General features: G+C 49.8%; 1 protein-coding gene across 2 annotated transcripts in view; it reads left to right on the top strand.

Moving 5' to 3' along the window:
- Positions 1-10,745, top strand: part of VAC14 (Vac14, PIKFYVE complex component) — a 267,959-nt gene that overhangs the window by 231,580 nt on the left and 25,634 nt on the right. For both annotated transcript variants that reach the window (XM_019505828.1, XM_019505829.1), the window contains 2 exons: positions 256-430; positions 8,180-8,298. In XM_019505828.1, the coding sequence (XP_019361373.1) occupies positions 256-430; positions 8,180-8,298 (294 nt within the window). The remainder of the gene's footprint in view (positions 1-255; positions 431-8,179; positions 8,299-10,745) is intronic.

Here is a 10,745-nt window from a genome sequence, read left to right as displayed (position 1 = left end):
TCATAAGGGAAGTGGCAGGAACACCAGTGGTTGGAACTGGGCTGGTTCAAGTCAGAGCATTACAGAGAGAACAGAGACTATAGTGGCCTATGGGGAAGTGCTTAGATGCAACCCTGCTGTGCTGTTCCCATCCCTAATGTCCCTGCATCAGTCAGGGACACCTTACCAATTGGTGTATGGTACACAGATCTTGTAGGGTTACCTTGTAGACTGGAAGGATAACTCTGTTTCTTTTATTCTTTTGTTGACATACAGGCAACTTTGTCTACTGCTGAATGCAGAGAACATCTTCCACTCCATGGCAGACATCTTGCTTCGGGAGGAGGACCTTAAGTTTGCCTCTACCATGGTTCATACCCTGAACACTATACTGCTGACATCCTCTGAGCTCTTCCAGCTGAGAAACCAGCTCAAAGACCTGAAGACACCGGTAAGTTGAACGAAAATGCTCCCTATATACATAAGCAGGCTCTGCCCATCTCTCCCACCATTTACCTGTGTGCGTGACTGAGGCTATAATGAACCAGAGGCCCTTTTTTTACCTGAATTTCAAGGTTTAGTCCCATCAGGCTAACTTTCTAATAGCTGTCTTACCCTCAACTCATTCTATTTTTTGCTGAGGAGAAGGACAGACTGTGGCTCCTGTCCAGTACTGCAGCAATCTAAACTTCCTAGCATCTCTTCATGTTTCTTGTATCCTAAAAAGAAACCTTACTGCTAAGGCCTGTTTGTACACAGCTTCCAAATATTCTGTTTGTTCTCTGTCCTGGAAGGGCTCAGTCATAGCAGTAGTGCTGAATGAGGAGGGGGATGTCATTAAATCTCTGGGATTCAGATTTCCTGCTGCTTTCACAGACTCCTTGGCCTTGGAGCCTGTGCTGCCTCTGTACCTGTTGGATGTGCTGTGTACTTGAGCTTTCACAGTAGATGCCGAGGTTTCGTGTTTGTAAGGTGATCTGAAGTCCTTGGATGAATGCAAATTTTAACTGTTGGTTTCTGTCCGCTCACCATGTTTGAAGAAATGCTAGGTCGGAGAGCAGGTTTTGAATAGACCTGTAAGCATCACGCATGTAGCTCATCTCCCTAGGAAAAGCAGTCGCCCTCAGTCACAATCGTAATTTAAGAGAAGGGTCTGTCTTGGACATGGGACTGTGACTTGTTTGGTGACAAGCTGTATGTGTGCACAAGCACTGTCTTCATTCACTTGTGCATTTTCAGAAAGAAAACGTATTCTAAGAGGTGGGGGAACAACAGACAAAGCCATAGCAAATGAATAAACTATGGACAGATGTAACAGGCAGTTTTAAAGAGTGGGGAGGGACTTAACTGCTCCGGAGAGAGTACATCAGGTGAACTAGTGTAACTGTTTTGTCTGTCCTGCCTTATACCAATATACCCACGTGAAACAGGTTTAAAGTTACAATGGCTTAGCTTCCACTTACAGTAGAATACAGCAGACATGAAATGAATACAGTGGATTAACTGTAAAGTGCTGTAATTTTAAAGCACTTCAACTGTCTGTCCACACCTAACAGGTGGTCCCATCACCAGAGAATTGGTTCCACATTAAAGCTCAATTTTGAACCTGCTTGCAGCCTCCTTTGACTGAAATTTCCTCATGTTTAGGCTCACCCTTGGAATAGGCTCTCTTCTTTCTGAAAATGTGTCCATTGCCTGCAACTTTACATGTCTTTTAGTAGTGCTTAGGGACTCTGAAATGAGACTGGTAGCACTTGTTCTATAGAAGCTAGACAGGCTGGAGAAAGGGTGATGGGGAGGGCATCTGCCTCTTAAAAAGGAACTGAGGCACAGAATGGCTAGTTGATTCATCCAGGGTCACATAAGAAAAACATCATAGCTCAGAATTAAATCTAGGTCTCCAGGGTCTTGGTCCAACACTTTGGCCAGGAGACCAATACTCCTGTGTAGGCTGAATTAAAGTTTCCCCTGAGTTTGATTCAGGGATCTCCAGTGGGAATTAACATGGAAGGTCATGTTGACCAAGCTGGCATGTGACTGTCATTAATCACATAGGGGCAAACCTTGCCCAATGACAGCCATGGGGCTTGGAGGGTGTTACCAATTCCTGTTTCACCTTTTGTAAGGGGGTTATGGACTCATCTCCGAAGTCTTTATGGCTTTTGGGCTTCTCTCTTCTGACTCCCCAGCAGCTGATGTCTGTCCCTCTTCCCCCAAGCATACACATGCTATAGAGGGAACAGGTGATGGCAGCAGGATTCCCCTGCACACTCCCTTCAGAGCCCTGATCTTGGCTTCAGCTGTTCATCCTGAAGAGCTTACAGCGTGGCCCAGAGCAACTGCTTCTGTTAGGAAGGATGACATCCCTGCAAGGCTTGTGGAGTGGGGAAAACAGCTGCATGCAGGAGAATGTGGGCTCCAGAGAGCTGACTGTCTGCAACCCAGTGCCATCCAGAGACTTGGTGAGGGAGACGGGGATTAGCCAGCAGCATCTCTGCCCTCATTCCCAATGAACCTGTATCCAGGACCTCAGAGCCCCCATGCATTAGCTATATCTTAGCATGGTGCTCTAGCTAAAGGTAATGCTCACCTGGGGGAGCCTAGTTTCTGGCCTTTGCAGAGGGGAGTGTTAAGCTCTAACTCAGCCTTGACCTTGGTCTGAAGGGGAAGAGCGTTTCCCTCATAACTCCCCTAGGAGTTCTATCTGGGAGTCTAATGTCAGCTAAACTGTTTTCTAGACACTGTGTGTGTTTTCTGGATGCATGATGGGCTGGGCTGGGCTGGCTGTCTCCAAAGAAGCTGCCATCTGCTAAGTCTTCCTTACTCTCTTGTTTACTGTTGAGTTGCATTCACCTGATCTAATGCCCAGGTGGACACCCAGCCCTTGCTGCCTGCAGGTACCTCCTCTGTGGAGCCTCCGTGTCTCCTGTACCCTCACAGGCACTCTGACTTCTGTGCCACTCAAAGGGCCTCCATGGCATGTACTCCTCTGCTCTAGAGCCAAGTGTATTCTGGCATCTTCCTCTCTGTCCCCAGCCAGTGGTTTGGGATGGGGGGGGTAGGGGGGACAGGGTGGAGTGCTGTCTGCATGCTGTTTACTTGGTTGACTAATTTGTTCAGGGCTCTCTCATGTAATTAGATCTGTGCTGTCAGACAGCCTTTCACTCCAGTCCTTTGGTGCGTCTTCCCCACACACCAGGGCACAGCAGGCTTTGTCAGTAGCAACCACACCCCTTTCGCTGTCATGGCTCTCAGGCACAGTCTCCTGCCACGTGCTCTGATGTTCTGGGGGGGTTGGGTGACGACAACTCAAGCCACAGCAGAGGAGGAGTCAGCTTGCCTTGGCTTGTGCCTACTGCAGTAGTCAGAATTACCAAACCACTAATGACTAAGGAAAACCATTGGGGGTTTCTGCTGAAAGGAGAAAACAAACCAATCTTGGGCTTCTTGTATACTATATCCTGTACATTTAGTCTCCGGAGGTTTCTATCATTCTGCCTAGAACTGAGGTCACAGATCCCCTCCACCCTACAAATCTATCAGACTGGCATGGCTGGGGCATACCAGGTTATGTAGCTAGTGGCACACAGGAGCAGTATGGCCAGCATTAGATCTGCCTGTCTCTGCTATCTCCCACCTCTTCAGTGGGCAATACTTGTTGAGTTGACCTAGGGAAGTCTTTAACATGAGTTCAAAGAAGGGCTTGAGTTTATACCTCTAGAGCCATAGCTAGATTTCATAACCACTTTGCCACCCTGCCCTTGTGAGGGAGCATTTTGGCATACTAGAGCACTGGCAAAATGACACTAGCTAAGGGACTGTCAGCATTTCCTTCAGAACCTCTTGTTAATCATTTGCAAAAAAATCACTTGGACTTTCAGGTTGGCACAAAAGACCTCAGTCAGGGGAGACTTTTCCACCTGCCTCTGTACAGTCTTAGGACAACTATAGTCTAAATTTGCACTGCAGTTTTCTGCTCCCTGAGCTTCTGTACCATATTACTGAAATGTCACCAGCTCTGGGGTAAAGTGCAGCAACTCACAGCAGGCTGCAAGAAATGTACAGCACACCCTCTGTACTTTATACCACAAGCAGAGTGGTCCACATTTCTGATCATCTCCACATATACCTGTGTGAAAATGTGCTCCTCATAGAATCAGAGAAAGTTAGGGGTAGAAGGGACCTCAGGAGGTCATCCAGTCCAACCCCCTGCTCAAAGCAGGACCAGCCCCAGATCAATCATCCCAGCCAAAGATTTGTCTGGCTGGGTTTTGAAAGCCTCCAGGAATAGAGCTTTCACTACGTCTGGGTAATCTGTTCCAATGTTATACTACCCTCCTAGTGAGAAAATTTTACCTGATATCTAACCTAAACTTCCCTCGCTGCAACTTGAGACCACTGCTCCTTGTTCTGTCATCTGCTGCTATGGAGAACAGTTTAGCTCCATCCTCTTTCGAACCCCCCTTCAGGTAGTTGAAGGCTGCTATTCAGTCCCCTGTCTCCTCTTCTTTAGACTAAATAAGCCCAGTTCCCTCAGTCTTCCCTCATAAGTCACGTCCCCCAGCCCCCTCACCATTTTTATCCCCTTCTACTGCACTCTTTCCAATTTGTCCATGTCCTTTCTGTAGTGGGGGGCCCAAAACTGAACACAGTATTCCAAATATGACCTCACCAGTGCTGAATAGAGGAAAATAATTGCATCCCTTGACATACTGGCAACACACCTACCAATCCAGCCCAGTATGCTGTTAGCCTTCTTGGCAACAAGGGCACCTTTCTGGTTCATATTCAGCTTATTGCCCACTATAACCCCCCAGGTCCTTTTCTGCAGAGCTGCTAAAAGCAGCCAGCCAGCACCCAGCCTGTACTGCTGCATGGGATTGTTCTGTCCTAAGTGTAGGACTTTGCACTTATCCTTGTTGAACCTCATGAGATTTCTTTTGGCCCAATCCTCCAATTTGTCTAGGTCGCTCTGAATATTAGCCCTACCCTCCTGTGTAGCTGCTACTCCCCCTAGCTTGTTGTCAGCTGCAGACTTGCTGAGGGTGCTCTCTCTCCCGTCTTCCAGGTCACTGATGAAGACATTGAATAAAACCAGCCCCAGGACCCACCCCTGGGGCATTCCACTCAGTACCAGCTGCCAACTAGACATTGAGCCATTGATTACTACTCTCTAAGCCTGATGCTCTGGCCAGCTTTCTATCCACCTTACAGTCCATTCATCCAGCCTGTACTTCCTTAGCTTGCCTGGGAGAATGTTGTAGGAGACTGTATCAAAAACCTTGCTAAAATCAAGATACACCACATCCACTAGTTTCCCCACATCCACAGAGCCTATCTCATCATAGAAGGCAGTCAGATTGGTCAGGCATGACTTGCCCCTGGTGAATCCATGCTGATTGTTTCTAATCACCTTCTTCTCCAAGTGCTTAGACATGGATTCCTTGAGGATCTGCTCCGTGATTTTTCCAGAGACTGAGGTGAGGTTGACTGGTCTGCAATTCCCTGGATCCTCCTTTTTCCCTTTCTTAAATATGGGCACTATGTTTGCCCTTTTCCAGTCATCTGGGACCTCTCCTGATTGTCATGAGTTTTCAAAGATGATGGCCAGTGGCTCTGCAGTCTCATCAGCCAACTCCCTCAGTACCCTTGGGTGCGTCCCACCTGACCCCATGGACTTTTATATGTCCAGCTTTTCTAAATAGTCCCTGACCTGTTCTTTTGCCACTGTTGGCTGCTCACCTCCTCACCAAACTGTGCTGCCTGGTGCAGTACTCTGGGAGTTGACCTTTCCTGTGAAGACTAGGGCAAAAAAGGCATTGAGAAGTTCAGCCTTTTCTGCATCCTCTGTCACAAGGTTGCCTCCCCCATTCAGTAAGGAACCCACATGTCCCTGATCCTCCTCTTGCTACTGACATACTTGTAGAAACCCTTCTTGTTACCCTTCACATCCTTTTGTTGCGACTCCAGTTGTTCTTTGGCCTTCCTGACTTCATCCCTGCATGTCCAAGCAACGCTCTTATATTCTTCCCTGGTTATGTGTCCAAGTTTCCACTTCTTATAGGTTTCTTTTTTGTTGTTTAGTTTACTAACAAGTTCCCTTGTAAGCCAAGCTGGTTTTCCGCCATACCTGCTAGTCTTCCTGTGCATCAGGATGATTTGTTCCTGCACTCTCAGTAAAGCTTCTTTGAAATACCGCCAGCTCTCCTGGACTCCTCTCCCCCTCAGACTGGCTTCCCAGGGGATCCTGCCCATGAGTCAAAATCTGCTTTTCTGAAGTCCAGGGTACCTTACTCTGCTGCTCTCCATCCTCCCCTTCTTCACAGTCTTGAACTCTATCATCTCGTGGTCATTGCTGCTCAAGTTGTCATCCACTACTATATTCCCCAGCAATTCTTCCCTGTTTGTGAGCAGCAGGTCAAGAAGAGCTTGGCCCCTAGTTGGCCACTTTAGCACTTGCACCAGGAAGTTGTCTCCAGTACTCTCCAAAAACTTTTTCTGTGTTGCCTATGCACTGCTGTATTGCCCTCCCAGTAGATGTCAGGGTGAATGAAGTCCCCCATGAGAGCCAGGACCTATGATCAGGAAACTTCTGCTAGCTATTTGAAGAAAGCCTCATTCACCACTTCCTCCTAGTCTGGTGGTCTACAGCAGACCCCCACCATGACATCACCCTTGTTGCTTTCCCCTCTGACCCTAACCCAGAGACTCTCAACAGTCTGTCTGCAGTTTCATACTGGAGCTCTGAGCAATTGTGTGGCTCTTTTACATGAAGAGCCATACAATTCCTATTCCTAATACTCCTCCACATTCTCCTTTTCTCCCCGCTTGTCCTTCCTGAACAGTTTGTACCCATCCATGACAGTGCTCCAGTCATGCGAGCTCCTGCCAGGTCTCTGTTGTTCCAGTCACATCGTAGTTCCACGATTGTGCAAGGACTTCAAGTTCTTCCTGCTTGTTTCCCAGGCTCTGTGAATTTGTGTACAGTCACCTGAGGTAACTATTTGACTGCCCTGATTTCTCTGGAAGTGTGAAAGCACCTCCCCTGTAGCCCCTTCCTGCTTACTCTACCTCCAGGTCTCCCACTTCCCCCAGGGCTTTGGTCTCCATCCCCTGGTGAACCTAGTTTTAAAGTCCTCCTCACTGGGTTAGCGAGCCTGTCCGTGAAGTTGCTCTTCCCTTTCTTCACCAGGTGGATCCCATCTCTTCCCAGCAATCCTTCTTGGAAGAACGTCCCGTGGTCAAAGAAGCCAAATTCTTGTTGGCGACACCACCTGTGTAGCCAGGTGTTCATCTGCGGGGTGCACGTACTCCTCCCCAGGCCCTTTCCCTTGACTGGAAAGATCAACGAGAACACAACCTGAGCCTCAGGCACCCTCACCCTTGCACACAGAGCCCAGTATCATTGGTGCCCACATGGATGAGCAGCATGGGGTACTAGTCAGGGGGCCAAGTGAGCCTCAGTAGTCCCTCTGTGACATCTTGGACCCTGGCTCTGAACAAGCAGAAGACCTCCCAAGACATGCATCTGCGTTTCCTCACAGTAGGGAGCCATTACAACAGATACTCATGCAAATAGCCAGGGAGATTGAAATGGCCATTTGTCTAGGTCAGCGCATCTTAACTAGGGTGCTGGCACCCTGGGGTGCCTTGATATCCTGCTAAGGGTATTGCATTGTGGAGCACAATATTAGCACTGTTGGGTGTGCACCCATGATTCACAAGATAAACCCAGAGATCTCAAATAAGAATTCATAGCATTAAAAACCCTCTGACCTATTGAGGTCTTTCTGAGTTCTTTGCAACAGAAGAATTGCTCTATTACATTTCTTTAGTCAAAAATCAAGTGAAAACAGAACTGTTATTTCCCAAGGGGTGTATTGAGTCTAAAAAGGTTAAGAACTACTGGTCTAGGTAAATATCACAGCTACATGTGCTGTCACCAGTCAAGTGCAATACACAAGCATGTTTGTACATTTAGAAGCCCAGAAATATCTCCTTTTATATCTTTTCAAGGGATCCCCATGATGTCTTGTGTAGTACTTTGGTTCTCTGATTTGGAGGAATGCAAGGTTGAATCAGCCCTGTTATGTGTTGGCCCACTGACTTCAGGCAGTCTAGGTGTGGGGAACCTGAGGCTTGGTATACAGACCCGTGTGCTCCAGCTATAGTTCTAACTCATTGCTTTCTCTTTCCCCAGGAGAGCCGTAACCTGTTTTGCTGCCTATACCGTTCCTGGTGCCACAACCCTGTGACAACTGTGTCCCTCTGCTTCCTCACTCAGAACTACAAACATGCTTATGACCTCATCCAGAAGTTGTATCCTTTAAAGGGCTCCACTCTCTGTTTCTTAAGAGTAGATCAGGGGTGGAAAGTAGGTGGGTCTACAAGCAGCGTAACATCATGTAGCCTAAACAAGGCAGCAGACATACTGGGACAACTCACTGTAGCTCGCAAGGTCAAAGGGTGATGATCCAGCCTTGCACTTTCTCATAACAAAAGTGGGTGAGTTTAAACAGCTGATTAAAGGTGGTCTGTCTTTCCCAGTCTGTGTATTGTTTGCTTCTCTTGAGAAGAGGGCTGCAGTGAGGCACCTGTCTTTGTTGTGTCATCTTTGATTTTTACAAGATACGAATAATTCTGAATGGGTTTGAGACTCTCCAGTGATTTAGTAACAGCCAATGAGGCTTTTTCAAACCAGTGAAGCCAAAGGGGCCTGCATTCAGGATGTTGAATGAGAGGAGAGCTGCTCAGTCAGCGGTTTAGTTGTAGTAGAGCCGCTCAGTGCCCTTGAGTGGAAGCATGGAGTTCTCAGCAGTTTGCTAGCTGAGGACAGCTTGTGAAACTAGTTTCCTTTCCAGTGGGTGATGGAGAAAGAATGAGCCAGAACTTGGGGCTTTCATCCTAAGGGAGAAAGAATTGCCTGGTGATTAACAAAGATACTGACCCTGCACCAGTACTGGGAAGCACTTGTCACCACATCCCTGAGTGGAGAAGTCAGGCTCACAGAGTTTCTGTTGACACTCATCTCTGGCTGTTAGGGAAAATAAACCATCTTGGGAGGGAAAGTCTATTTTTCTCACCTGGGTTCAAAAAGACCAATGATTGGGGCTGCCACCACACACTTCTTCACTAGCTCTAAGGGCAGTAGAAGATGCAGAAGAGCCCAAGCATAGAGGGCAGTAGGGATGGGCATACACAGGTCCTTGGGCCCGCAAGGGTGTAGGGGCACAGTGGAGAGAACATGCTTCACTGTTGGGGTTGGAGGGGAGTGTCTGTCATTGTTTGTAGTACTAAAGTGCTAATCTCTTCCAGTCAGGGCACCATTATTAGGTGCTGTATGTGCATAGAATGACCATCACTACCACACAGTCTCATTCTTGGGCCTCTGTTCTGCTCTGGAGAAGGGAAGGTTGCCATGCCTGAGTGGCAGCACCTGAGAAAAATGGCTGAATCCATGTTCTAGCCAGTAGGAGAGGTGAGCCTGCCATGGGCTGCAGGGCAGAGATTAGGTGTATGGGAAGGCTCCCTTACATCCTTGAGGGTCCAGAGCTGCTCCTGGCACTGCCGTTCTAGGATCAGACCTATGTGATGTCTCCCAAGCAGCCGTAGCTATGGCTCTGGTCCTTAGAGACCTGACTAAACGGGAGCAGTGACAGTATACATCAGGGGCAGGCAATTATTTTGGGCTGAGGGCCGCTTACCCAGTTTTGGCAGGCTGTTGAGGGCCACATGGGTAGCCCCACCCCCTGGTCACCATCTTGGAGCCAGTGTCCCAGGGCCAGCACTGGTGGGGCCCAAAGCAGGGCACAGGCTTGCAGGAGTCTGTGGAGCCAGGATGGGCTGCACCAGCAGGGAGAGGGGGGAGCTGGCCCAGCTCCATAGTGCCCCTGCCAGCTGGGACCCCATGCTCCTGCCATCTTGCTCTGGGCCCCACCGGCACTGGCCCCGGGACACTGGTGTGGGCCCTATGCTTCTGCTGGCTCCTGTACCTGCTCACTCCCAGTGCCCCCCAGCCCTGTGGTACAGGCAGGGGGGCAGTGCACAGCCCCAACCCTACACTCACCAGCAGGGAAGGAACTGGTGCTGAGCATGGGGAAAAGTGGCCCCTCGCCAGCCCCATGGCTGGTACTCCCTGCTGCAAGCATTCGCAGCCCACGTGGGGCTGTCTGGAGCAGGCACAGGCAGCCCCATGTGGGTTGCAAGCTGCTACAGAACAGGGCACCAGCCACAGGATAAGCAAGGGGCCACTTTTCCTGCTGTCAGCACCAGCTTGTAACCTGCAGCCACTGCCAGCCTGGGCCCCACCAGCTCTGGTCTTGCCCGTTGGCAGTAGCAGCTGTGGCCCCCCCTGCTTGCCACGCTGGGCAATGTTGGCTGCTGCTGCCCACCCAGAGCTCGCGTGCTGGGCAGCCCACAGGCAGCAGCAGCCAACACTACCTGGCATGGCAAGCTGGGGGGGCCGCAGCTGCTGTCGCCGTGCATAGCCCTGACGGGCGAGCCTGGAGCTGGCATGGGGCTGGGTTACAAGGTGGTGCTGAGCGCAGGGTGGGGGAGCAGCCCCTCCCTGCCCTGTGCCTGGCACCCCGCACTAAAGCCGCTTGCAGCCTGCCTGGGGTTGCCTGTGCTTGCTCTGGACAGCCCCGCATGGGCTGCAAGTGGCTGGAGCAGGGAGCACTGGCCATGGGAGCGCTGCCCCCCTATGTTCAGCTTTTCCCCAGGCTTCTTCCCTGCCCTTCCCTGCCCGCCGCCCCCCACCCCCCCAA

This window comes from Gavialis gangeticus, unplaced genomic scaffold, assembly GCF_001723915.1.
Source record: "Gavialis gangeticus isolate Ggan-Ray unplaced genomic scaffold, GavGan_comp1, whole genome shotgun sequence".
Taxonomy (NCBI): Eukaryota; Metazoa; Chordata; order Crocodylia; family Gavialidae; genus Gavialis; species Gavialis gangeticus.
The sequence above is the reverse complement of the archived record's forward strand: the minus strand, read 5'-3'. Positions and strand labels throughout refer to the sequence as shown.